Raw genomic sequence first — 26,089 nt, forward strand, 5'->3', positions numbered from 1 at the left:
GAATACTCTAGAATCTTCTCAAGTAGAAACTATAAATACACTGACGTTTTCCCTATTACTCTCCTTACTGGCTTCTTGCTTCCATCTAACCTTGTTATTTGGAATATAATCTCTTTCCTGTTCAACCATGTTCTGATTTGGGGACTTGTCGAGTGAATCGGTGTCCGAGAATACTAAGTAATAGAAATAGCTGGGGTCATAACCGTAAGAAAGAGATTATAACAACAACGAAGTCTGAGACAAATGATGGAGATTTTATCGAGACATTCTGTAATGTTTCTTGTCCCCACCTGTGTTCTCGTTCGCTGCACTATGTGTTTTAAATTGATGCTCAATGTACATTTTAACAGTAATAAATGTTGAGTTTAAGCAAAAAGAAATTAGACGGAGACGTTTAGATGGTATTCAGTAGCAACTGTTTCATAGAGTCAGGTAGTCCATATTAACGATAGAGTGGTGTGACCAGCCCAATATTCATCGGTATAGGTAGAACTAGAGTGAGCCCGATCTCCACCTAACCGCTTAAGTTCATGAAACATAGTTTCACTATGTTTAGGTACCACATGTATGTGTGAGATGAACTCAACCCAGGTAAAGTAATCCAAGTTGTATTATAATTCAGAACTATAATTCTACTAAAAGTTGTTTTTTAATTCTCATTCTACATATCACAGTTTTCCATTAAAGCTATCTATTGTTGTTAGGATGTGCTAGGTAATAAAGTTCGAAACTCTTATGGATCGATTAACTGCAAGGAGTATTGAGGCACTATAAAAGGAGAGATCAATACTTAATTCCTGTTTATTAGTAATGTATTTTTCTGATGAAAAACTATCTTGATGTTAAATTCATCAACATGAACAGAAAAAATCTAGATGAAAATCCTACATATGACTAATAGAGAATCAAAAGCTGTCGTATAAATTACACTGTACGATTGAAATTTTATCTAACCTGTAAAATAAAACACTTGACTTTATAGAGGAGTAGGAAGAAGTAGCTTACTATTATTATCAATGTGTAGGATAATTATATACATATACTTTGGTCCAATTTGTTTGCTCATTAGATTGTCGATCGATATTTCTTTATTTTCAAAATTGTTCTATAGCTGTGAAACATGTTCTTTGAAAGTAGAGATGAGTAGATTGTTATTATTTTACCGTATATATCTTTGAAACACTACGCTGAAAATGAAAAGACCTCTCAGGGATCAATTATGAGATAAGGAGTTAACTGCATCTTTTGTTTTGTCTGATCAGCCATCAACTATTCTAACATACAGGAACCAGTCGAACAAGCTAACTTTTTAATGATTTATAGGACCTTAAGATTAAAATGAATTGGCTAGTTTTCGATTTCAATTCAATCAGTTAGCAAATACTTCCTTAATAAAAAGTATATGAAGAAAAGCACATGTTTGGAGGTAGTTGGCAGGAAAGCGTACACCGAACCATATAACATGCTAAGTCACTTAAATTAGTGGTTACATTTTAACTTGATTGGTAAGATTCGATCAGTAGTAAAGGAACAGACAAATATAAAATTAAGCACTGCTTAATCAAAGACAGTGATTACCGTCTACATGAGTTTCTTCCATCTTTGATGTCAGTACATATTTGTCTGATAGTCTGCATTACTTATCGATAGTATTTTACTGTTGAGGAGTAGGATAAAATTGCTTGGTAATAAACAATATATTTTTATTTACGTACAATAGTACTTACTATTTGGTTTACGTAACCCAACAATTTATTTTATAATTAAATATACAAGATGTATTCTATGCAATGTGTTTTTAAAACAAAATTTTTTAACCAAAAAACGAAAACTGAAGTATAAATTAAAGTACCACAGTGTTTAAAGTAGATTTAATTTCTCTTAGCGACAAAAATACGGTTCCTTTTTGATCTGATAATCGATTGTTTTAGATATCTATAGAAGTTAAATTGCTGTGTTTCAAGAAATAAAAAACTGGTTGCATTTTAAATGAGAAAATGTAATGCAAGTTCATTAAAATAAATGATTTGTCAATTCATAAGCGGTTTTTGATGAGTGATTTGTTGTTATTCCATTTAAATGTATAATTATCTATTTAAAGTAACTTCTGTGACATCGTAAAATGACTGAATTTGGATGTTTAGACATTCAAATTTCCACTCGTTAAATAAACTCACCACTTAGACTAAAGGATTCTAGGTTCATGCCTGTGTGGGGATCTAGATGTCCACTTATGAAGATCCTGGGATAGAGAACAAAGCATTTTTCCATAGGTAATCGGTTCACAATGGTTTTTCAACTACCTGAAATCCCTTGAAATTTCTACCCTTTTATAAACAACTGTCACAATCCTTAAATAAAATCAATAAAGAAGTTCTTGTTTATAATCAAACTATTTTTGATAATTAATATCTGACAATTGTTCATACATTTGTGGTATTAAAACGTACCAGTTTCTGATAAATATCAAGTAACTACTCATTATTGTACTCATACTATCAGTTAGATTTTATATTACTCCCTGACTTTATGTTCTTCTGGTTTTCTCTAACTGATTTGATTATCTTGTGGATAGATTGAGCCAATTTACTATTTAGATATCAAAATACCTACTTCAATATTTTCTGGCTACTTCATACTTTAGAAACAAAGAACCTATTTTATTTTTATTAAAGTTAATGAAGAGGTATTAATCGAATTAGAACAAAAGTTTGAGTTGCAGAGGAATTCGAAATCGAAACGTTCGGATAACGGATCTTGTGGTCCATTCACGAAGCATGTCTTTTACAGACTAGACAATACCTACTTTGCTACTTATATACTTACGGAACTCTCAAATAATTGGAATAGTAAGAGATATGTTGTCATTACGGATGACCGCGTTAATTCTCTGCCCCTTTTACCATCGTTTTCGACCTGCTAGACATTATTTTACTAATTATATTATACTACTTAATAATATTGAGTAACTAATTCATTTTTATCCATTTTTAGATGATATTATGTAATATCATCTTCATTGTCGTGTGGTATTATTTGGTACTTAACTGAACATTTGGGATTAATATATTTATTCACAGCTTTTTTAACAGTTAATTTCAATCCTTGCGCATTCAGTGGACACTTGTTTAGTTGTAGTTGGCTGATTTATTTTGAATGAACCATTTCCACCCTATTCCTCCACCCATTCCTCCATTATCCTGTAGGTAAACATGTAGATTCACTTCATCTTTGGCTTAGAGGTATGTCCATGGAAAGGGTGATACGAAGAACTCTGTCATTACTCTTTAAATTTTTAAAATAAATCAATTCATTAAGAAAAGTACCACATAATGACCTGTGAAGTTACATAAGTTTGATCCATATATGGAACGATGAAAAATATGTACTGGAAAACGTCATCCAACATAAACTCTTTATCATTTGGAACAAGCATCAGTGGAAATTTGTGAGACGGAACAATTTCTAAATGATACGAAGGCACTAAATATGCTATTTACCACGATTAGCTTTATTAAACAACTACCACCTCATGCAACTTCATAACCCTTTGGAGTTCTAAATGGAAACACTCTGCTCAATGAAGTACCATGTAAGAATAAAACATGTGTTTGAGTGATTGCATTTCCTTTACGAAATCCAATCACCAAAGATGTAGTTTGCCTACTTTTCTAAGTATGTTACCCCTCGTGAGGCAGAAACCTCTGAATATGAATATCCAAGCATCTCCTTCCTGGGCATTCCTTTCCGATTTCTGAGGAATTACGAGTGTTTTTGATATCTACCTCCAATTCCAGTGCAATGTATTATTTCATCTGCCTCATTCAACTTGAATTGATCCGAAGATAAAGCTCGATCTGTAATGCAGTTTATTAAACTTTATGGAATGTCCGGACAGTTTAGGAAACGGGAAGGACCAGTCAAATAGCTACGTAAATAAGGAAATACAATTCGAAGGTGGTCTGAATCAGTAAAATATGTACAAATAAAGCAGGATAGAAAAGATTAAATTCGAGAGAGATGCTGCTGTACTCTGGTCAACAAGAAGAAAAGCCTCTCACACTCAGACAATTGCTCTGATGCTGTTCATTGAAGCAAAAAGTATGCTTATAAGATGGGAATCTCATAGATCTCACAGAATCATCAAAGCACCCTCGAAAACAAGGAATGAGGGTGTTACAGTGAATGTTATCCAACGTTATGCACCCATCAATGACAGTAATGGAGAAGATAAAGATCAGCACCTAAAGACCTTCTCATAGATGTCATTCCACCAACGATCGAAGTAATCAGTATTGTCAACAAACAAATCAACAGTGGGAAAGCAGTAAGACCTGACCACATACCAACCGAAGCACTGAAGTCAGACATAGAAGTAACTACAAACACGCTCCACCTTCTATTCCGGAAGATTTCGGAGGAGGAACAAGTGTCGACAGACTGGAAAGAAGGATATCTCATCAGGATACCAAAGAAAGGAGATCTGAGCAAATGTGAAAACTAAAGAGACATCACAGTACTGTCAGAACTAGGGCAATTTTTCGACAGAGTGTTGCCGAACCGAATGAAGGATTCAGTAGATGCACAGCTACGAGATCAACAGGTTGGATTCCGTAGGGAACGGTCATCCATATACTAACTCGCCACACTACGCATAATCGTTTAAGAATCGATAGCATAGAACTCGTCATCACACATCAACTTCCTTGATTATGAGGAAGTTTTTGACAGAGTGGATAGGAGAACGTCATTGGAACATCTTGGATACTGAGGTGTACCTTACTACATTGTCAACATCACCCGGAGTTCATACGACGGACTGCACTATAAACTCGCGAAAATAAACTGGAAGCAGCTGGAAAACGTTTCCACGTACAGAGGTGGTTGAATAATACTTGTGGTTGGCTTGTGTTATTCTGTGAGGCGTAACGATCGTAAGTAATTCGGTAAGCACCCATACTACCTGACACTGACTACATCACTCGCGCCACGTACGAACGCGATAGGTGATGATGTGTCCTGTGTCTCTTCAAAATTTACTGCCCATTTTTTCTGGCTTCTCCCAAAACTCTCTTACTGTTTCGCTCTCTTTGTATTTAACCTTTCGTTCTGACTTACCATGTTGCATTGTCGTCCTATTCGTTTGATAATGTAGAATTGTAACAACTCAGGTCGATTTGTTATGGGTTGGCCAAGGACACTTTAACAATATGAAAACTTCAAAGTCCATATACATTAATCCACTTCCTTATTTTGTATAGGCATTGTATTTCCTATTATTCTATAGTGAATACTTAAGGGCTTTGTTTGTTCAAAAAAGATAACTTCGCGCTCCAAGGGCTCTGTTTCACGATAGAAATAAGGTTTTGTTCACCACTGGTCTGGTTTTTTCTTTCAATTAATCGAAGGGTATCCACGAGAACGAAAGTTTTTCACATCTCTCTTTTTATAAGCCTTTTACTGTCGTCGCATGATCTTCCGAGTTTTTCCGTATCAGTTCTGATGATTTTTCACTTCTTTTTTCTTCCTTTTTATTCAGCATGTGCCCTGACGTTCTTGGATTCTGTTTGGTTGTTTTTGACTTTTATTCTCTTGTTTGAACCATTTTGAAGATTGATAAGTCTGTCAGTAGAGACCCACTCCTTGTGCTAGTGTTTTTTCGAGGCAGTAGGCCTCGTCACATATTCAAGTTATTACTTCATCGATCCCTTCCCAGTTGTCCTCCATATCGATTTTTTAATTAGATTTTTTATGACTTTGAACATTTCGCCTAGAGAAATCTCGGGTTCTTTAAGTTTTTTATCATCTTGTAGTTCTGTTCGCACAACGGTGCAAATCTGTTTGACTTCAGTTCTAGCTCAGCCAAATTCAGGTGGTGATATTAGGCGACCTTAACTCTCTCCTTGTTCTTACGTCTTCAAAGGATTATCTAAAGCTTTTTAGCGATCGATTTGGTTCCCCAAGGCATATGAAGTCTGTATATCTTGTCTATGCGTTGGTGAGAGTATGATGCCACGTATGCAAGATTTACACCATTTTAATTACTTTCATGATACGTCACGAAGGTTTTGTACCTAATGTTGTCCCTACCGTCTTTTGGGTCCAGGCTCAATGACAGAATGAGTAGGTCTGTTCCAAGGCAATTTTCCATGATGAACTTCAGTCTTCCATAAAATAAGTCTTTATTGTTGTTGTCTTCGGTAGATAACATTATCAGCAATTCTTTCTTTTTTCTTCAACCACATCAGATTGTTTCTGGTACATTCCATTTATGAATAGGAGAAGAAAACAGCACCTTCCTTGAAGAAAGTCTTTTCTGTATAGCTTGTTTCTAACGCTCTTATATTTTTCGCAAGAGAGCCAGCTAGTGTCTCCTCATTCTCACAGCAACTTCGATACCACTGCCGGCCTCCTACATGGCATAGAAATTCTACGTACTTATAGAAATTGTTGGTTTTTGACATACGATATTATAACAGTCCTATGTGGAGACCTTCTTACTCTTACGGCAGTGTTCTTTCTGTCTACTATGGTTAGAATTTATCTGGCTGTGATTTTGCTCGCGTTGAACAACATAATGGCGGAAAAATTGGTAATATTGAAGATGCCACAGGTATTTAAAGTTTGACAACGCTTTGACCATAAACATCCTCTATTATGAATCGTACTCACCAAGTGGAATCAAAAGACAGAAGCGTGGAGGTTCGAAGATATATTTGACAAGCTATCAATATATCGGGGATTTTCTGATCTAAACTGGCTAGCAATTGCAGTAGATTTTGAGCACGGCGTTCCTACTAGTGATCTTGTGCGGATGCATGATCAAGCGCCTTCAACTAAGTGAGTTCATTAAAACTCGTGTGGTCAGCATCCAGTGTCAAAAACTTATTCTGGAGGTTTATTTACAACTACAATGTATTCGTACCAGTAAATTAACCTTACTTAGCTAGCTTAGATTACTAAACTTACAACGTTTAGAATTACAGAAAGATAAAAAAGATAAGATGGCAACTATCTTTCACTAGTACATTTAAGTAATAAACTGTACATACGAGTACATCAATTCAGAATATTAATTAGGAGGTATTGTGCAAACAATTTGGTGAGTCTCTAATCCAAGAAATTAGGTTCTGAAGGGATGTGGTAGCATCTTCGGACTATTTTTTTTAGAAATAATTTAATGTTTACCTACATGCTGATAAATCAGATGAGTTTCTTTTCTTCATTGACTGAGGTTTTGAGAATCCTGAATGAAAAAAAGCTGTATGCTTCAATTAATTGGGACCCTATCCCTCAACTCAGGATCACATAACAATCATTTGAAGATTCAGGTTCTCTGCACACAAGTTAAGGGCAAACAATGGCCAGTATTTTTACGAGATATATGTATTCTTACTGACTAATCAACTGTCTAAGAGTACCAAGGATATACAGTCTAATCCTATGTCCAGCCCTCAGAAGAGAAGGACGAACCCTAGATGAAGGCTAATTAAAAAGGCATCACGCCCTTCCATCTTCATAGTAAGTGTTTGAAGCGCAATGGACATAATTGTTTATTCTTGTAAAATGCACTACAATAAATCAAGGTCATAATACGCACATTTATGAAGTAAGGTTGTCAAGGTGATCTCGGGATTGTTATTAAAATGCTTCAGAATAGACGTTATTCAAAATATAACAGCCCTTTACTCAAAATTGAAAACCTTTTGTAAATTTAGTTCCTTCCACCATTATAGATGTTTTGCAGATTGTTTATTAACTCTTCTTTATGTTGGCATATAATAAACGTAGCCGTACTTTTTATGATATTCGCCTGAATATATGGGTGAGAAGAGGTATTTAAGTTTCGCTTTTTGCAGTCTCAGGTATACAGAAGATTTCTAAACAAATACTCATGTTATTCTATTTAAAAGCAGAATAAAAAGTGTTTCGTGGGGGTAAAATAATGGAAGCATTACTTCTTAGGTTGCTGAATTATCATGATTATTTGTGTCAGGATTAATCTTATCCAGATTTACGATATTCGATTCACCATATACACTTTAAGAAAGAGAAATAAGTGTAGTGAATTTGTATTGAATGCTTTTTTTCATTAAAACTTTCATAAACACCAAAAAGCTTTTCAAAATATCGTTATTACCAATTTTTTAGTCATGAATTATTGTAGAGATTTTATACACACTGTTCAATGATTGTCGAGTACATATTCTGCCAAAACCTCTGTAGGGTATTTTTCGACACTTCGCTTCAGATTTGGTAAGATCCAATGACTTGTTGCATATTTGCCACCTTAAACCATTCACAAAAACATGCAACCTTTGAACAATACAGCGCGTTCCAAAATTTCGAGCTATTCTGATTCATTAGCAGTGAGATGCAAAACGACGTAATGTGAATTCTTAAAAATCCATTTCAGAAAAGTTTATCTATAAATAGTGTACGAAACTGGAGTTCTCTAGCTACAAACAACAGTAATGTACCTGATGTAAGGTTGTAAGTAGCATTGTGTATCCACCAATTTGTGATAAAATATTGGAGCTCTGATTCTTTTAGGAAACCACTGATTTTATCCCTCAGGTGAATTTTGTTAAGTATACATTTAATAAACAACAGACTTTGTTTCACTTTAATGATCCAATATCTGGTATATGGAAGTAGTTTAGAAAAAACAGCTGAGTCCTTGTTTTGTCATTCCTTTAAATTTGTCATTAAATTTTATTTAGGAATTGAATTGCAGCAATACGAAATGAAGTTTCTAAAGGTCTATTGGTTCTTCAGAAACTGTTGAACTACCTTCGTCAATACTGATAACTAGAAAGGTAAAACTCACAGTCATTTCACCTATCACCTTTAGTATTACTTAGAATGAACAATACAAACTGCTTTAACTGTTACTACAGTGATTTTCGCAGCACATTTGATGATCGATTTACGAAATATTTATTACTGTCTATTTTTGCTCCGATTATATAGTTAGCTTAGGACAAATAAACACACGTGTCCCCTATCGCTGATTTGGTCATGATGGTATATTTCTAGCTAGAACAAAGACGCTTCTTTTTGAGTGGTTTGCTTGTTCTGTTACATAGAAATCTCATTCTATTGGCAGATGAAAAGTATCACTAATTCCCAATAACACTTGAAGCAAAAAAAGATATTATTATAGTTACTAAACTATATTGCATTATTACATGGATATTCACAACAATTCAGTTAGTTGAAAGACTTTTCATTCTGTCAGAAATAAGCCTCTTAGAGAACGTGTCCGTAGTTCAAGTTTGTTAAACAACGTCTGTAAAGTATTATCATTCTGAAAATACAGTAAAGCACAACTTAATATCTATCCGAAGATTTTACAAAGTTGTTCTTGGAGGATACATATTAAAATAATACCCAGTTTATTAAGTAAATGTATATTGCAGGGAATAAAGAATGGAGTGTTATCATTCCCTTGTTCCTTTCAACATAAATGAGACCGATTTTTGTAAAACATTCGGTAAAGATTTATTATGAAATGTGATTTTTATGTCGACTTTTAATGTGCATGCCGTGCAGAAGTGAAAATTTGATGAGTTTATATACTATATTTCTGTATGAAGTCAGTTACTAGTGATTACAAATTATCAGGATTAAAGGAGCTTATTCTATTTCACGATTTGAAATATGCTAACACTTTGTTATTGAGGTGAGAAAGTCGTGCTTAGTTTATATAACCACTTTCTAAAGACTTTTATGCATTTATTTGGTTCTAGATTTTCAAAAGCGGTTATTAAAAAACGATTAATCTAGGTTTATGGCTGTTTGGTCGAATCAGAAGTGTTATTTTACTCACTGGGTGAAAACATATCTTGATGACGAGTATAAGTTAACACGAAACTTAGGTTTATGACACTACTGATCACTTACTGTATTGATCACATTTATATGCAAGTAATTTAGAACTGCTAACAACATATTCTAAAGTTATCATATAATTTTTAATTCTCGGTTAAACATTTTATACTTATCCTTAAAAAACTATTCTGAATCCATTCAACTACCGAACATGACATACAAAACACCTAACGGTGTTCCGTACATAATAAAACAACTTGATTTATTTCATATTATAGACTGGTATTGTAGTGAGCCTCTGACCATTATAAAACTGTGATCTTCACAACTGAACAATTAGGGAAACCTCTTAAGTTTATGGGATAGAATAAGTTGTTTAACAATGGTAATGAAGAACAAGATTTTTCCAATGGCATTTTTGAATGTTATTGTTAATATAAATAACTGTTTCGAAATATTTTCATCTAATTTCAGGTCTATTTTATTTTCAATTGGTTTGTTTCGTTAAAACCACAAACAACATTTTAATATTGTTATAATTAATGATCTTATGAGAATTTTGTTTCGGAAAAAACTAACTCCATTAGTTACTAACTTTCAAGCAAATGTAAGCAACATTTGTGAGTCATGTGATGTGAAGAAAAAGGATAATTTGGAAAATATTGAATATTGTAAAATAGAATATGCAAATTCAGCTGAAAAGGATGTCATATCAGGTAGGTTGAACAATCTTGAACAAGTTTCATTCTACGCAATGAGTAATCGTTTTACAGTTCAAAATGAGCTTGATTTAAAATTTTCTTTAACAAATACTGATATTTCTGCAGGTAGTATAAAGATAGATATCATGTTTGGTCTTAGCGTTTTATAGAGTTGTGAAATCGAATTCTAATAGTGATAACCAAGTTAGTTCATTTCCATTACTATTATGACCACTAATATGATAAATAATTCGTATCTGTGAAATAATTACGAATTCAATGTGCATCAACTAAGCATCCTAATAAGAATCTTATTAAATAATAGGAGAATTAATGTGGGTTTATGTTGGTTAATAAGTAAAAACGTTTTTATAGAGATAAGATGAATATGTGACTGAACAAAGAAGTTTAAAAATGTCACATATTGTTACACGGAAGATTTTAACATATACATCAATAAACTAATTTTTACTAATAGTTTATACATACAAAATAACTAAATACTGGCAAGTATATTCAAGACCAAATTTATTTACAACCTGTAATTTATCATTTCAAAGTTATAAATTCATCCTAAATTTTTCTTCTGATACGGATTTCTCTTCAGATTGGTTATATAAAATTACTTTTGATACAAAGTGAACTACAATAATTTTTAATGAAACTATTAATTATTTTCAGAAGGGGGGGTTTGTGGAGATTTTAGTAATTTAATAGTTTAATTCGTGAGTCAATTAAAGCTAGGTCACCATGAAAAACCTGGAAGCACTGGACGGCCATTTCGTCCCAGTATCGGATCTCTCAGCAGTGATCATGCACAATCTCACTCGTGAGATCTGAACCCAGGACCTACTAGTCTCACGCGTAAATCCCGCGAGAGGAATCGTGGATGCGCATTGCTGAGGAGTCGTATACTAGAACGAAATGGCCGTCCAGTACCTTCAGGTTTTCCATGATGGTCTAGATTCAATTGACTCATGAATTCACCTATTAAATTATTAGTTATTTGTTTATTAATTTTTTATATGCTAAAATTTTAGATGTTCAGTCGTCAAGTCTAAGTTATAATTCATCTCCTCATTCTTTGCCGATCAGTAATAATGAAAAGAATAATTTAACAAAAGATAAAGACTATGTATATAAAATTAACGAAGATTTACCATGTTTAACCGAATCAAATTTATGTGAAAAAGAGAATTTATCAAGTCATACAAATAGTGAACCTTTAACAAATACTATTACTCAATGTTCAAATGGACAAAAATTAAAAATACATGAAAATGATTCATTAGAAACAGTGGAAAATGTTAACAAATTAATATCTAATAAAAATGAATTAATAAAAGAAGTTACACAAAGTACACATTCAAAACTATCTACTTTTCCTATTATAAATAATAATAATAATGAAAATAAATTATTGCGACGAATTAAAACTGAGCGTCACTATAATAATCATAATAATGTACAATTTAATACAATCGAAAAAAATTGTCAGTTATCAACAGAACGTTTAAAAATAGCTAAAGATGAAGCTGATGAAGCAATAAAAGTATGTGTATTATTGTTGTTGTTTAAAAAATATTGTCATTTAAATTATATAATAATCAGTATAGAGTTGTTCTACAGATTGTTGAGTTTCATTGAAATCATGAACCAATCAATGTCCCAATACTAAAACGAAATGATTGTCTAGTGCTTCTAAGTTTTCAATAGTAGTCTAATATTGCTCGGTTCATGGTTCGAGTGAAACTCAACAATTCTCATAAGTCTGTACGAATAATTATTATATGCTCACTAGTGCTTCCAAGTTTTCGATGGCGGTCTAACATTGATCGGTTCATGAGTTCAGTGTAGATTATATAATATTGAGTATATGGTTAGTTTTTTTAATTATTGATAATGATATATAGCCCTTTACAATTAAGATTACTTCAACGAATAATATAAAATGATATATATGACAGTATCAGAAGGGGTTTGTGGAGATTTTAGAAATTTCACAGACTGAAATTATGAGTCAATTGAAGCTAGACCATCATGGAAAACCTAGAAGCACTGGACGGTCTAGCTTCAACTGTCTCATGATTTCGGTCTGTGAAGTTTCTAAAATCTTCACAAACCCCTTCTGATAATAATCATCTGCTCACTAGTGACTGACTCCAAGGAATACTCCTGGAGTTCTAGTGAGAAGCCGTTATCAGTGGAGTTCAACCAGGTCTGTTGTGAGATATCAGCTCATTGAAGACAATGGTGGACGGTGGCGCAACTTCGTGGATTGGTTGAAGTTAGACATTAACACCACTGGATACCGGCTCAGCGGTCTAGTTGGTTAAGCGCCTGGCGCGAGACTGATAGGTCCTGGGTTCGAATCTCGCGGGGTGCGGAATCGTGGATGCGCACTGCTGAAGATTCTCATACTAGGACGAAACGGCCATCCAGCGCTCCCAGGTTTTCCATGGTGGTCTAGCTTCAATTGACTCATGATTTCAGTCTTTGAAATATATGACAGTATGAGTACATAACATCTTTGTTCTACGGATAAAAAGGGATTCTTTCACGTTCTCATATTTCACATTATTATAGGAATAGAAAAATCAGATATCAGTAATGCATTTTAGTCAAATCAGTGAATAAACAATAGGAATTACATTAAATCAAATCATTTAATCGGATGTCTTGAAATTCAGTATAAAATAAAATAAATAAACATCCATTGTTTTTTCCTTAATTGACAAGTTGAGACATAAGAATGTAAATAAAATGAACGCAAGATGGAATAAAATTTTATTTTATTTTCAAGATTGAACATTTTCTTGTTACTGAATATTACTATGAGGCTTGGATGGCTTAAGAGGCAGACTATTATAGAGCCATATGGATGAGTTCCTCTACCGCATGCATTACGATTTCAGAACCTCCGAACCTCTTTCTAAGCTTGACAGGTTTTTGAACCATGTGAAAGAAATGTATCCAATTTAATTCTTTGGTTTTGCATAATATATTTTTACTTTATACTCACTGTTTTCTGATTAGTTAATATTTATCAAGGTCACTTAAGATTCGTTCAAAGGTCGTCCATAGATTATGGTCTCGCCGTTTGATCTTATTGATGAAACTTAATATCAATGTTCGTTAAGTACACTTTCCAATGTTCAACTTAGAAAAAAACAGTAAACACTTCAGCTACTGGTAAAATACACCAAACTATCGGTGCTATGTTATGTTTTTTTCCGACCATGAAGGTACTTTAAAATACTGATCAAGCAATAAACTTGTATGAATGACTTACAAAGTCATGATTTACCGGTATCTTAAATAACAGTTTTGATTGTTGTGCAAGATGAACATGATACGTACATTAATTCACTAATTTTCTGTTCATATTAAACAGAGTCGCAAAATATTTTCCATTCTTGGTCCTTATAATCGTATCAGAAAAGCATTACGAACTCGTGGATGGATTGAGAAATTTGATGTCAATATTGGACCACCAGGACAAACTACACAGGAATCAAAGAAAACTATACTATCGATTACTAATGTAAAAACTGTACGAAATTCCAATTCGTCTTCGAATGATACAACACTAGAAGATTCTGAAGATGGCGATTCAGATGATGATGTGACTGCTGTGAACGAGGGTATGCTTCTTTTCATAATTTTAGGCAGTTTTCATCAGTGAGTACTTTGCCTTAGGGTCTAAAATAGCTTGAAATCTATGACCTTGTTATCCCATTATAAAAGAATGATTGAAATTATACTCAAATTTTTCCTAGTTTACTGAAATGACACCAAGCGCTTAACTGAGAAAAACAGTCCAATGAACAAATATTGGAAGATATGATAAATATACCATAGTTTAATTTTTGCGAAGATGATCTTTCATCAGGAATGAAAATCAACTGGGTAAACATCATAAACTGAAGATCATTAGACAACATTTTCTTTGTAGTTTAGAATTTTCCAGTAGAGTACTTACGACCCATCGCTTTACGACATTTTTTAGATCGTAGAGATTTATGAATCAAATTCAGCTTTCATATATTTTATTCATGACATTGCTATAAAGTTGACTGGTGGTTCTAACCGTATAAATAACAGATAATTTAATGCAAAATAATGTAATAGCTAATAATGTGAACAGATTAAGATCAAAAGTTAAAGTTTACCACTAATTTGTTAACCGTAGATATCTGAAAGATGAATGTTATCTTAAATTAATAAAATCTGATTTCACTAGTGTTTTGGTGAGATAATAGATCTTCCAATTTTAGCTTTAATATTCTCCTAATTCATACATTCTAATAGGTTTCTTTATAAGATGCAATTGTCAAATCAGTTGCTTAATTTTGCATACCGGTGAACGCCTCACGAAATATTTATTTTCAGACATAACCTGTATTAACTTTGTTTTTGTTTTAATGTGTTTACATTCAATAGAAAAATGATAATTAAATAATTAGTTAATATTTGGTATTTCTAAATATCTACTTCACTACAATGCATTAAATCCAACAGAAAAACAACGTGTTCAACCGTGGGAAGAAGATAGTGGATACTATGGATTATTGGTAGGTGTGACTTTATTTTAATGAGAATAGGATTAGTTAAATATGATTAAAGTGATTTTGTCCCTAAAACTTGTTGTGCTAAGACCAATAACGTATGTATTTGCAAGAAAGATTGCATTAAAAAATGGGTGCATGTAGTATTCTACTAATGAATCTATAAACCATGGGGCTGATGAACATCTTAAATTCTGACATTGAGGTCCGTTTCCCGACTTAACTAGTAATTTTTAATAACTCATTGTGATAAGATATACCGGTAAGTAGATAACAACTTTTATATTAAAACATCCATTATTTTGATGATCATTAATGATATATTTTGTTACAGTAAAGGATTTTCAGCACCACTTGACTAATATAATAGTAAACTTCTCTTGCTTGATCATCTGGGCTACCTGTTCCTGCCATCTAGATATTTCAACAAGTTATCTATTTTTGTTTGTTTTAATATATCACTATGTTTATTAATCGCATAACCTATTATGCTGCGTTTCTGAAAAGTGTACAACCTTTCGTTGTCAAAGTTACAAAAAACTCAATAAGAGACAATGTGGTTGCTGGCAATATACAACGGAAAGAATGCACATTATTCAGATGTTCATTTAGTGAACTGCTAACATCTAACTGGCAATCACTCAATATTTATCGCCAGGATCGACCAAGAAGAAAGAAACGGAAACTTGTTGAAATACTTTACGCTGAGAATTCTATATTGTACCAAAAATATAATACTGAATAAAGCTAATAATAATAATAATAATAATGATTTAAATTGTAATGACTCGAAAATCCTATTTCATTAATGTCTTTTCAAAAGTTATTATCCTTCATTTTTCTTCAATAAGGAAAGCTTAATAACAGTTCAGATACAACAAATAATTTTTAACCACTGGACATTGAATACATGAATTGTAATGTAGTCGTCTTGTTTATGTTAAGGGGTAGACAGAGAGGAAAATATGTCAACAAGTTCAGTGTCTTATTTTACATTATCCAGTACTCAGCATCAGGATTGATTATAAGCTCTAAAAATAGGAACGAATACACGTAGTTGGGATTCATGGTCATATAGTCCCAAGAAATCTAAAACTGGGATGCTGATACTGATATTCATACATTCTGAAAGTAGGTAGACCAAACGTTTAAGCAAACGTCCATAGCTTCTGATTTGTACTGGCTTTGATTGCTCAAAAAGATTTTATTCTTGTCTTCTCTTGGATATTATTTCATAATTTGGATTTAGATTTTATTCATATATGAGACTAAATCTCATTTAGGAGGTTAGTTGGGTTAATTATCAAAAAAACTATCTTAAAATAACTCTGTTTATAGTTACTGCAAAAAGGTGCTACTTTTAAAGGCATAGGAAAGACATAGCTAATAAAGAAGATTTTGAAGATGTTACACTGAGTTGTATGATTTAATTGCAGAAATCTTCAATATCTTTGTAGACAGCATTATCAGTACATAGTTCGAATAGATTTTAACGGTTAGATTCTCTTTGAAGTTTGTCTTGATGAAAGACAATTGAAACTTGAAAATCTAAATCATCCAATTCAGAGAATGTAGCATTATTAAAAAGTGAAATTTTTCTTTGTACTTTTGTTTCTCTGTTATTACATCTCAAAAATAATAGTAATTATTATCATTATTAAAAAGCATATTGTAAATGATGACTCCATGAAATGCGTAAATATTAACTATTGTTCAGTATCAGGAATGGAGTGATCAGAGGAAAAGTAATTTTATCCATGAAACAATGTAGTTCGCTTCCTTAAAAATCTTTCGTAAATATTCAAGATTAAAATCACACAAGAAGATTGAACCCATTACATTTTATTAAACCTAATCACTGTAGATTGATCCTAATGATGACTGCAGATTGATAGAAATCATATTTATTTTGAAATAAACGAGTATTAGCTTAAACTTATCAAAGATTATTTATCTAAAAGATTGGTATGTTTAAAAAAACAGTTTGATTGCTTTTTAGTGGCCCTCGTGTATCTGACTCTAGTTCGATCGTGTGATGATCTTATGGATGATTGCTTTTTAAACATACAATCGTTGGTCCAAACAGACGATCAGAGAAACGAAGCAAAGAGGAGAGGGAGCGAAGCAAAACGGATCAAAGAAGGCGTGTGAGCCAACCCCGATTCGTTTTGTTTCTCTTCTATCCCTCTTCACTTTGTAGCTTCTTATTTTGAATCTCTGTCTGCATAAACAAATGATTGAACTAAATTCCTCGAATGCCACCCGTATTTGGCTCCTGATTACCACCGTCATAAAAAGGGGTTAGCTTAGGTAGTGCACGGAGTTAAATAGGAGATTTGTATTCATAGAATATTCGTACTTTCTTTCAAATTGGATTCAGATCAGCCGGCACCACAACTTGTTAAATATGTATCATTAATTAAATGAAAAATTGGCAGTTGAAAACCTTGAAGCTAAATTTTGTTCATAGATAAGTTGTTTTCTATAGAGAGAGAGGGAGAAGGAGAGAGAACAAATAAAATTCAGTATAAATAGCTAGATAGTTACACTGATGACATCCAAATAAAATTACATTTGCTATATTTCAGAAATATTGTAAGTACACAATTAGTTATTCATTGAATTTTAATTGAAGTACCATACAATTAAAGCTAGAACAACTCCAGAAATGCAATAATCTTTTAATACAATACTGCTAATAATAATTAATTTGATGTATTAGCTACTAAGTAATACGCATAATTCATTAGAAACTGAACAATGAATGGGTTTTTCGGTGATAACATCATAAAAAATTATAACAATATTCTATTCAAACTTATGTATAAATCATTACCGACATAGATTTCATGAATTCAGAATTGAAGTTCTGTAAGGAAATTAATATCTATGATATAATGACTTGATTAAATCTTATTCAAGTTTAATTTTGATTGAATTCACTGAAAATATTAAAATTCCTTGATAAAAAGCTGGATATTTTTGATGATTTTAGAGACATAAACATACATCACCTATAAGAAGCATATTATTTTTACTATTGTCTTCAAACTGTTTTCATGCTGAATATAAAACTATGCCTTTCAAGCGATGAAAACATCCTTCTACAATTTAAAGCATAAAATTATATTGAGATTATATATAACGAGTGAACTCTATATCTATGTGTTAATTTTGTTAAGATTACGAAGAGTTGAAATGAGACGGTTTATAGAGTGAAAAAAACCTCTGTGATTAATTTTAGTAGTCAAGTATTAGTCTATGAACAAATCTATGATTTATAATTTTCATATGATTACTATTTATATTATTTAATTGATAAAACAAGGGAAGTTAGAACGGAGTTCGAACTAGTGACTTGGTGGGTGGAAGTTGTGTTCCTTAACTACTACTACGCCAATGCTTCATAATAGCATTAAAACTATAAAATGATGGGTGTATTGTATGATAAGCAATCCATTTTTGAACTAGATATAACTGCTTATTGTCAGCATGGGGTTGTAGAGATTGTTGAATGTCACTGGAATCATGAGCTTATCTAACTTAGACAACCGTCGAAAGTCTAGAAGTACTGGGTGTCCGTTTTTCCCTAATACGAGAATACTCGAAAGTACGCATCCAGTAACCAGTGGAGCTAAAACGTGTCGGGTGTGGGGGTGGTATCCACTTAAGACAATGGAAGATAAACGCAAAATATCATGAATTAATTGAAGTTAGACTTTTAAGCTATTGGATCCCTGCTTAGCGGTTTAGAGCTTGATCGTCTGCTCACGAGGTTGTGTTCTGGGTCCGATTTCTGGTTGCGGTGAAATGTTCCTAAGTTTTTAATGGTCGTCTAACCTAAATAGGTTGGTGATTTCAAAGATAATTGTTTAGATATTTTTATCCTTGTAACGAAAAATATAAATTTTAATTTTTAAAATATATTTTTATACCGTTGTAGTCACGTATGGTTCGTTCAGAATTGCCAAGATTTATTTGGTCATTACGTAAAAATCAAGTTGATTTTCAAAATCTTCAGAAAGATCAAATCATTAATCATCACAGTGGTGCACCATTTACAACTAAGGTAAATAATTATGTAGTTATTCATTTATTTGGTACTTTTCATTGAGTTCTAGTGTTCAACATTTTTTTCTAAAGATCTGATTGATTTGTAAGTGGATAATGTTAAAACAATACTAGATCTATGTGAAATTCTCATTCTTAAAATCTCTGATAATCATGTATTAAGTTCTAATTTATAGTAATGTTTGCATTTTCATTCAAGTGTATAATCTTCTCATCACTTTTTTTCAGTATTTCATTTATTTATTTGAACATATTAGTACAAAGGGGCATCGAATACATATGCGCCACACAAGTCACTTGATTCGCATGTGGGCTACGATGCTGCCCAGGTGCCCAGACCGAAGCAGATCGTTTCCTTAGGGGCCACAGCTAGAGCATTCGACCTAAAGGTCTGATTCACAAGGCAGTGAAGCAACGTAAGGAGATGTAGTCCCATAGTAGCCGACTACCAACAATAGGTTCATACGCCATTTGTTTCCTTAGGATCCTGGAACCCATGTGCACCACTGGTTTGGAGTCAGGGTTTTCCAACTCCCCTAGGTGGATCCTCCCTATCCACCAACCCAGGTAAAGTGCCAGACATTCTCTTTTCATCCTCTCAATTTCGTAAACAACAATAATGCCGCGAGAAGGTAGAGAGCAGAACTTCCATGGCAGTGGCTATATACGCGTGGCCATATGAAAGCATTTCGAGAGGGAGAGCGAACCCTTCCCATCCTCAGCTGTACCAAGGCACTTGGAGGCTGTATTACTTGAAATTTCTTAACAAACATGAAAAATATTATTTATAAACTAATCTCCTGTATTAAGAAATTTACATTTGATATACGATAATCAATATCGTGTAAAGAAGTAAAAATGAATTGGAATTCCTCAACATATTTCAAAATTATTAATGAGTGAACTACTGAACAACGATTTGAATTAAACAACAAAAAGAGAGATAAACTTGCAGCAAAAAGGAAAAAAACAATTCTGCAAAATGATCATAAAACAAAACAAAACAAAAAAATAATGAGATTTATGGCCCACCCAATTTTTACTCGATTAAAAGTAAGGTAATGAAAACTATTCATTTTGAATAAAAATAATTTTATCGAATTTATTTCGATGTAATTTTTTTTCTATTATTTAGTATCTATGACCACTGACAAAGTGCAGCAATATACATTTATTCACTTATTATTTAAATCTTAATACTAGAAATTAGCTATTGACTTTGATTTGTTTTTGAGTATTTTCTTTAAATGAGCTTTTGTTAAAGTGTTCAATAGACATAGAAAGTACCTATTTATTATCATTAATGAAATGGATATTTTAAAATATGAACACCCAATAATCATAAACCGTAAATACAAAGTTAATAAGTTCATAACTCGTCTTATTACATATTTTACTTGAGATCCTATTTCTGTTCACTCAGTTATTTATTATCTTTCATTATCATTACATTTTATTCGGTTTTACCTAGATCTTTCTATTGAAACTGATATAACTTGTAGGTTTATGCCCTAATAATGTATAATGTATTGATAACCCCGATTAGAGAACAGTGAATTATCGACCGGACCAGTGACACATAAAACCCGTACTAGCAGTCTAGAGTCTGTACCGGTCCAGCTTCCCGCCTAGTCCTGCCTGTTAATTCCAGAACATCAACCTCAGCCTCTGCGATAGGAATCATGTATTTCGGACATACTGGGCTTATATGCAGACCAAACAGACTACATCGTGCCATAAAATAGAAAATAGCATTTGTACAAGATATAGCCCAAAGTGGCTGTGAATGTGGGAGATAGTAATTGATAGAGTGGGCATAACTCAAGAATAGTAAATCGTATAATGACAGTTCATAGGTCAAAATAAAACTTATAATAAGAGGAACACGAATATGAGTGGTTTAATTACTTAACAATTATACGATAAAAACATACGTGATAGTATCAGTCCAGAAATGGATTCCAACAGTAACTATTCATTATTCTCATCGGGATATAACAGAAACAAAAATTAATCATGTATTAAGTATAATTTTAAAACAAGCAGTAAATCAATCTGGTTTACAGTGTGCCTTTTCACGGATAAATATTTATACATTTCAAGGAATTTTTAGATTAGATCAAATTGGCTACATAAATTCAGAGAGATAAATAGAACTAAGTAGCTATTCCGTTTTATTATCGGAATGTTGATCGCACAATATTATTAACTAAATAAAATTGGAAATTTCGATAATGATATTAAAAGACGAAGATTATCAGAACTATGTGATATATTAGCGCAATACATTTCGAACAATCTGGACTTGAATACACTAGATCAAATCCTATATGAAAACATTGATTTATACTAATCAGTGGTCAAAATTAGGACTTGTCAGCCGCCTAGTGATATCAAGTAATTTTTCAGTTGTTGTTAGTTCATAGTGGAAAACCACATTGGAATATTATGAAATCTCTACAGAATCACTTTAAATAACTCTGACATTCTAAAAGTCTGCTTCTTGAGAATTTATTTGTGAATAAATATTCAGATTCAAATAGTCTAAATGGATTTGTCAAATATGTACATTCTAAATTAGGAAAGTGTGGGTCGAATGATTTGACATTATATATGAATTTATGGGCTGATGATAAATTAAAGTAAGAAGTGTTTCGGTTCGATCAGTATTCTTCAATCCATCCTGAAAATGAAAAGAATTATTATAATTAAGAGCCAGTATTAATTATTATTGCCAATGAAGTTATTACTTCTCATTAATAGACTTATTGAAATCTTACTCTCATTTAATTTGTTTAGTATACTGAACATTTCATTATACCTTTTAAATAACAATTTGATTTTTATAGTTAACATCAGGGACTGACCTTAGTTAGACAACTATTGAAAACTGAGGAAAAATAGACAGCTATTTTGTCCTAATATGGGACTCCTCAGAAATATGCACTCACGATTGCTTCACTGAGGATGGGACGGAGGACCTTTGATTTCGGGCTCGAGTTATAAACCTTTAGACCACCAAGCTGACATCCAATACTTCCTGGTTTTCATTAGTTGTTTCACTAATGTAAGTCCATGAATTTAACCACAAAATTCAAATATATTCACAAACTTCCTATAGTAGTGATAATTCTGTATTACTTTATGGTATTATCGATCTAATTTAGGTTGGACTATGCAGACAATTACGTCAAATAAGATGGTTTGCTGACTGTAATGCTGATTACTTTTTCCCGCGTTGTTTTATCATCAGTGAAGAAGATGATCGGCAATCCTTTATAAGTAAGTCTTATTAAGAATGTACCATTCCATCAAAAGTTATGATTTATCAACAAGTCAACGACATATTAATCTACCTTTTAAAATATTATTCACGTATTAGTTTATTTTTCAAACCATTAACTAAGCGTAAATCTTTGTTGTTCATATGATCTTCACGTTAAATGACTATAGCTGGAAATATAAGACAACAGATTTCAACTTAGTAGTTTGAAGATATTTTTGGAAATCTAAAGCGTAACTGTTTATTCTATATTAGTCTCAGAAATTTATGCATGACTGCCTTCTAAATAAGAGATTAAGAACCATACTTTCTTCAGAACAATGGTCAATATTAAGTTTCATGTCTCAGTTCGTACATTGCCAAATTAGGTAGCAACGGAAACCAATCAGTAAATATTTACATTTCATAAGGTAATCATTGTTGGTAAAATTTGATACTACCGTGGCATGGATGATTAAATTCAACCTAAAAAACTTTTCGATATACCTGCTGGATCTAATGTCCATTGAATTAGTTAATTTCGATAAGTTAGTGAGTTTTTTCTAAATAAGTCACACAAATTATATCTGATAAAATGGAAGTCGCCTAACTTCTAAACTAAGAACCCAACATATATATATATATATATATATATATTTACAAGTTTAAGTTGTCTCTTCGTTGACATTGTGGATTGGATTTGATCAGTCTTTTAACATATATGCATTCTTAACCGATTGTCTCAATAATACCTTTACTTGTAAGTTATAGTACATACAGATAGGTGCGCTGGGTTCAATAGCTAAGCGCAGTGAGACTATGACTTACAGACGAGCCAATCAAAGTTAGGATAATAGGTCTTGGATTTTGGCGCGAAATTCACTCATCCATTTTGCTAAATGGCTTTTGTCATTTTAGCTGATATCAATTCGTGATGAAAACTCTAAATCTAATTCATAACGCTATAAATTATAATCCTAATTCTTAACACTAGAGTATAACTCTGATTTAGCCCTCATAAGTAGGTGAACATTCTCAAAGTCACCATAGCATCATTCACAGGTTGTCCACAAATTATAATCTCACACTAAACTCATTTCGACTACACTAAATACTGATTATTTATTTTATTATTATTAACTTTCATATTTTTATTGTTTTCCTACCGTAGATGATTTTAGATTAACAGCATGTATATCCATCGTAAAAATGATTGCAAATCTAATTTCTGATGTTCATCAATTAGATTCAGTTATAATTCAATCCAATCCTAAAAATGTTTGTGATATGAATAATTTAGGTGAGACTAATGAAAATGTAAATGATACAAAGGATTCTAACGTTCTGGAAATTGAAAGTTCCGCAAATATTGATTTATCCAGAGATAATACTTTATCTTTTTTAAATAACACAATATCCTATAAAAAAGTTTGGAATATAAGTGAGTTTATTGATTTGATAAGATCCTTGGATGATTTTTCACTTATCAACAATTTTTAATAACTGTCTATATATTATGAAGATTTTTTTTAAAGAAAACATTATCATAATTGTCTCCAATATCTTTGAAGTAAACTAATCACATTTGATGAGTATATATTAGTATTTTATAAAAACTTCTCTTGATTTTTTTCAGTATTATAATTAGATCAGTTTAATGTGTTTAGAAATCGAGACAATAATGGAGATCTTATTGTTTTCGAAACGTTTAAACTAAGATATTTAACAACTTGACCTTCGTATTAATATAAGAAATTCAATATGTGAATTCGAATTGTTAGTTACCAAGGGAAACTTGTCTAATGCATCAATTAATTTGTTTGTTTTTTTGGATATGCTAAAAAGTTACAATCATAATCTCGTATAAAATGTTTCCGTTAGATTTGAAAGATTTACACTTTTATGCATACTGTATAATAAAAAGTTGTATTTGTTACGGATTAATATGTTTGATGAGAACAAACTCGGTAGAAAATTTGTGAATACCTTCTCATAGATTACCTCTTAGATGTATCTTTAACATATTCTGAATTCAGTCAATAAAGCTTCATTGCATTTCAAGTATTTCTTTATTAATTTTGATTAACGGTTGAGCAAATATTTTCGACAATTTTAAAGACTATCTGTTATTATTTTAAATATTTAGCATACATTCCTTTAAAACCTTAGATCTTAGAATAGAGATAATTTGAAAATGATTTGCTCATCTGTAGTTAGACTTATATTAACAAAACTCTTAGTGTGGTTTCATTTTTTATGCATTCTATACAAAGTAAATGTGTCTGATATATCAGAAAGACAATATCATATTCCATATTGTTCTACAACAAATTTAAGGATTTTATGTTGAAATTTTAAACATACATAACAAAGATGATAAATTTACTTTCATCTTGCCGAATGTATTTGATCTCATACTTAAAATGTCTATTCATTGTAAACTATCTAATTACTTACATATTAATCGTGGATGCGTACTGCTGAGGAGCCCAACAACAGGACGAAACGGCCATCCAGTGCTTCCAGGTTTCCAAAGGTGGTCTAACATCAATCGGTTCATGATCTCAATCAGGACTTAACAATCTTCATAACCCCTATACTGATAATTAACATGTGCTCACTAGTGACTAGCTTCGTGAGGAAATTCTCGGAGTTCTAGTGAGAAGCCGTGACTAGTGGAGCTAATCCGTGTCGGGTAGAAACAGGTATCTATCTCAGTACAATGGAAGATGGTTGAGCAATTTCGTGGATTGGTTGATGTTAGACACTAACACCATTGGATGCCGGATCAGTGGTTCAGTAGGTTAAGCATTCGTGCGCGAGACTGAAGGCCCTGGATTCGAATTTCGTGGGGGGGGACGGGATCGTGGATGCGCACTGCTGAGCAGTCCCACAATAGGATGAAACGGCCATCCAGTGCTTCCAGGTTTCCAACGGTGGTCTAACATCAATCGGTTCATGATCTCAATCAAAAACTTAATAATCTCCACAACCCCTATACTAGTGATATTTATATGGATGATTAATAGAATAATTACACTTCTACCGTCTTTTTATTAGACTTCGAAATCTAAAAATAAAATGCGTTTAAGTCTTTTTTTCCATGGAAAACATACACAGTTACTTTTTACATAAAATAAAATCATGTATAACTAAAATTGAGTAAACAATATACAAGAACAATTTCTGTTTGTTAACAAAAGGCAAATAAAGATGAATTTTATTTGGCAACTTTCTTATTCAATCAATAAATAACAATAGTGTATGGTTAAATGTCAGATTAATGAATAGTTATTATTCAAGAGTTTCATCATTAAAAACTATTTACTTAAACAAACTCATCTTTCAACTGATATATATTAATCTTTTTATCTATTGAAATACTGATCTTTTGTGCTATTTATATGAAGTTTAAAATGTTAAACTTTAAAAGTGTACTCATCCTAATACATGGCACTTCTATCAATGGTATACGTACTATTTGACTGATGTAAATGAAAAAATTCAACTGTACCGTACGTACTCTGATGACGAAAGATTTGTATTTTTTTATAATTAAACGAATTAATTTGACTGGGTTTTTTTCAAAGATAAACTACTTTATTGAGTGTTTTAATAATAACGTATTGACTTAAATCAATTCAGTTAACTCT

The 26,089-nt window shown here is 32.2% G+C and overlaps 1 protein-coding gene across 1 annotated transcript in view; it reads left to right on the forward strand.

The window, feature by feature from the left end:
- The first annotated feature begins 8,461 nt into the window (after positions 1-8,461).
- Positions 8,462-26,089, forward strand: part of TTLL8 (Protein monoglycylase ttll8) — a 44,594-nt gene continuing 26,966 nt past the window's right edge. The window contains exons 1-10 of the mRNA XM_051216071.1: positions 8,462-8,493; positions 8,554-8,577; positions 8,614-8,819; positions 10,309-10,550; positions 11,576-12,087; positions 13,930-14,179; positions 15,057-15,109; positions 19,047-19,172; positions 22,342-22,456; positions 23,608-23,877. Of these exons, the coding sequence (XP_051066628.1) occupies positions 10,385-10,550; positions 11,576-12,087; positions 13,930-14,179; positions 15,057-15,109; positions 19,047-19,172; positions 22,342-22,456; positions 23,608-23,877 (1,492 nt within the window). The 5' untranslated portion in view covers positions 8,462-8,493; positions 8,554-8,577; positions 8,614-8,819; positions 10,309-10,384. The remainder of the gene's footprint in view (positions 8,494-8,553; positions 8,578-8,613; positions 8,820-10,308; positions 10,551-11,575; positions 12,088-13,929; positions 14,180-15,056; positions 15,110-19,046; positions 19,173-22,341; positions 22,457-23,607; positions 23,878-26,089) is intronic.

This window comes from Schistosoma haematobium, chromosome 4 (assembly GCF_000699445.3).
Source record: "Schistosoma haematobium chromosome 4, whole genome shotgun sequence".
In the NCBI taxonomy this organism is placed as follows: Eukaryota; Metazoa; Platyhelminthes; class Trematoda; order Strigeidida; family Schistosomatidae; genus Schistosoma; species Schistosoma haematobium.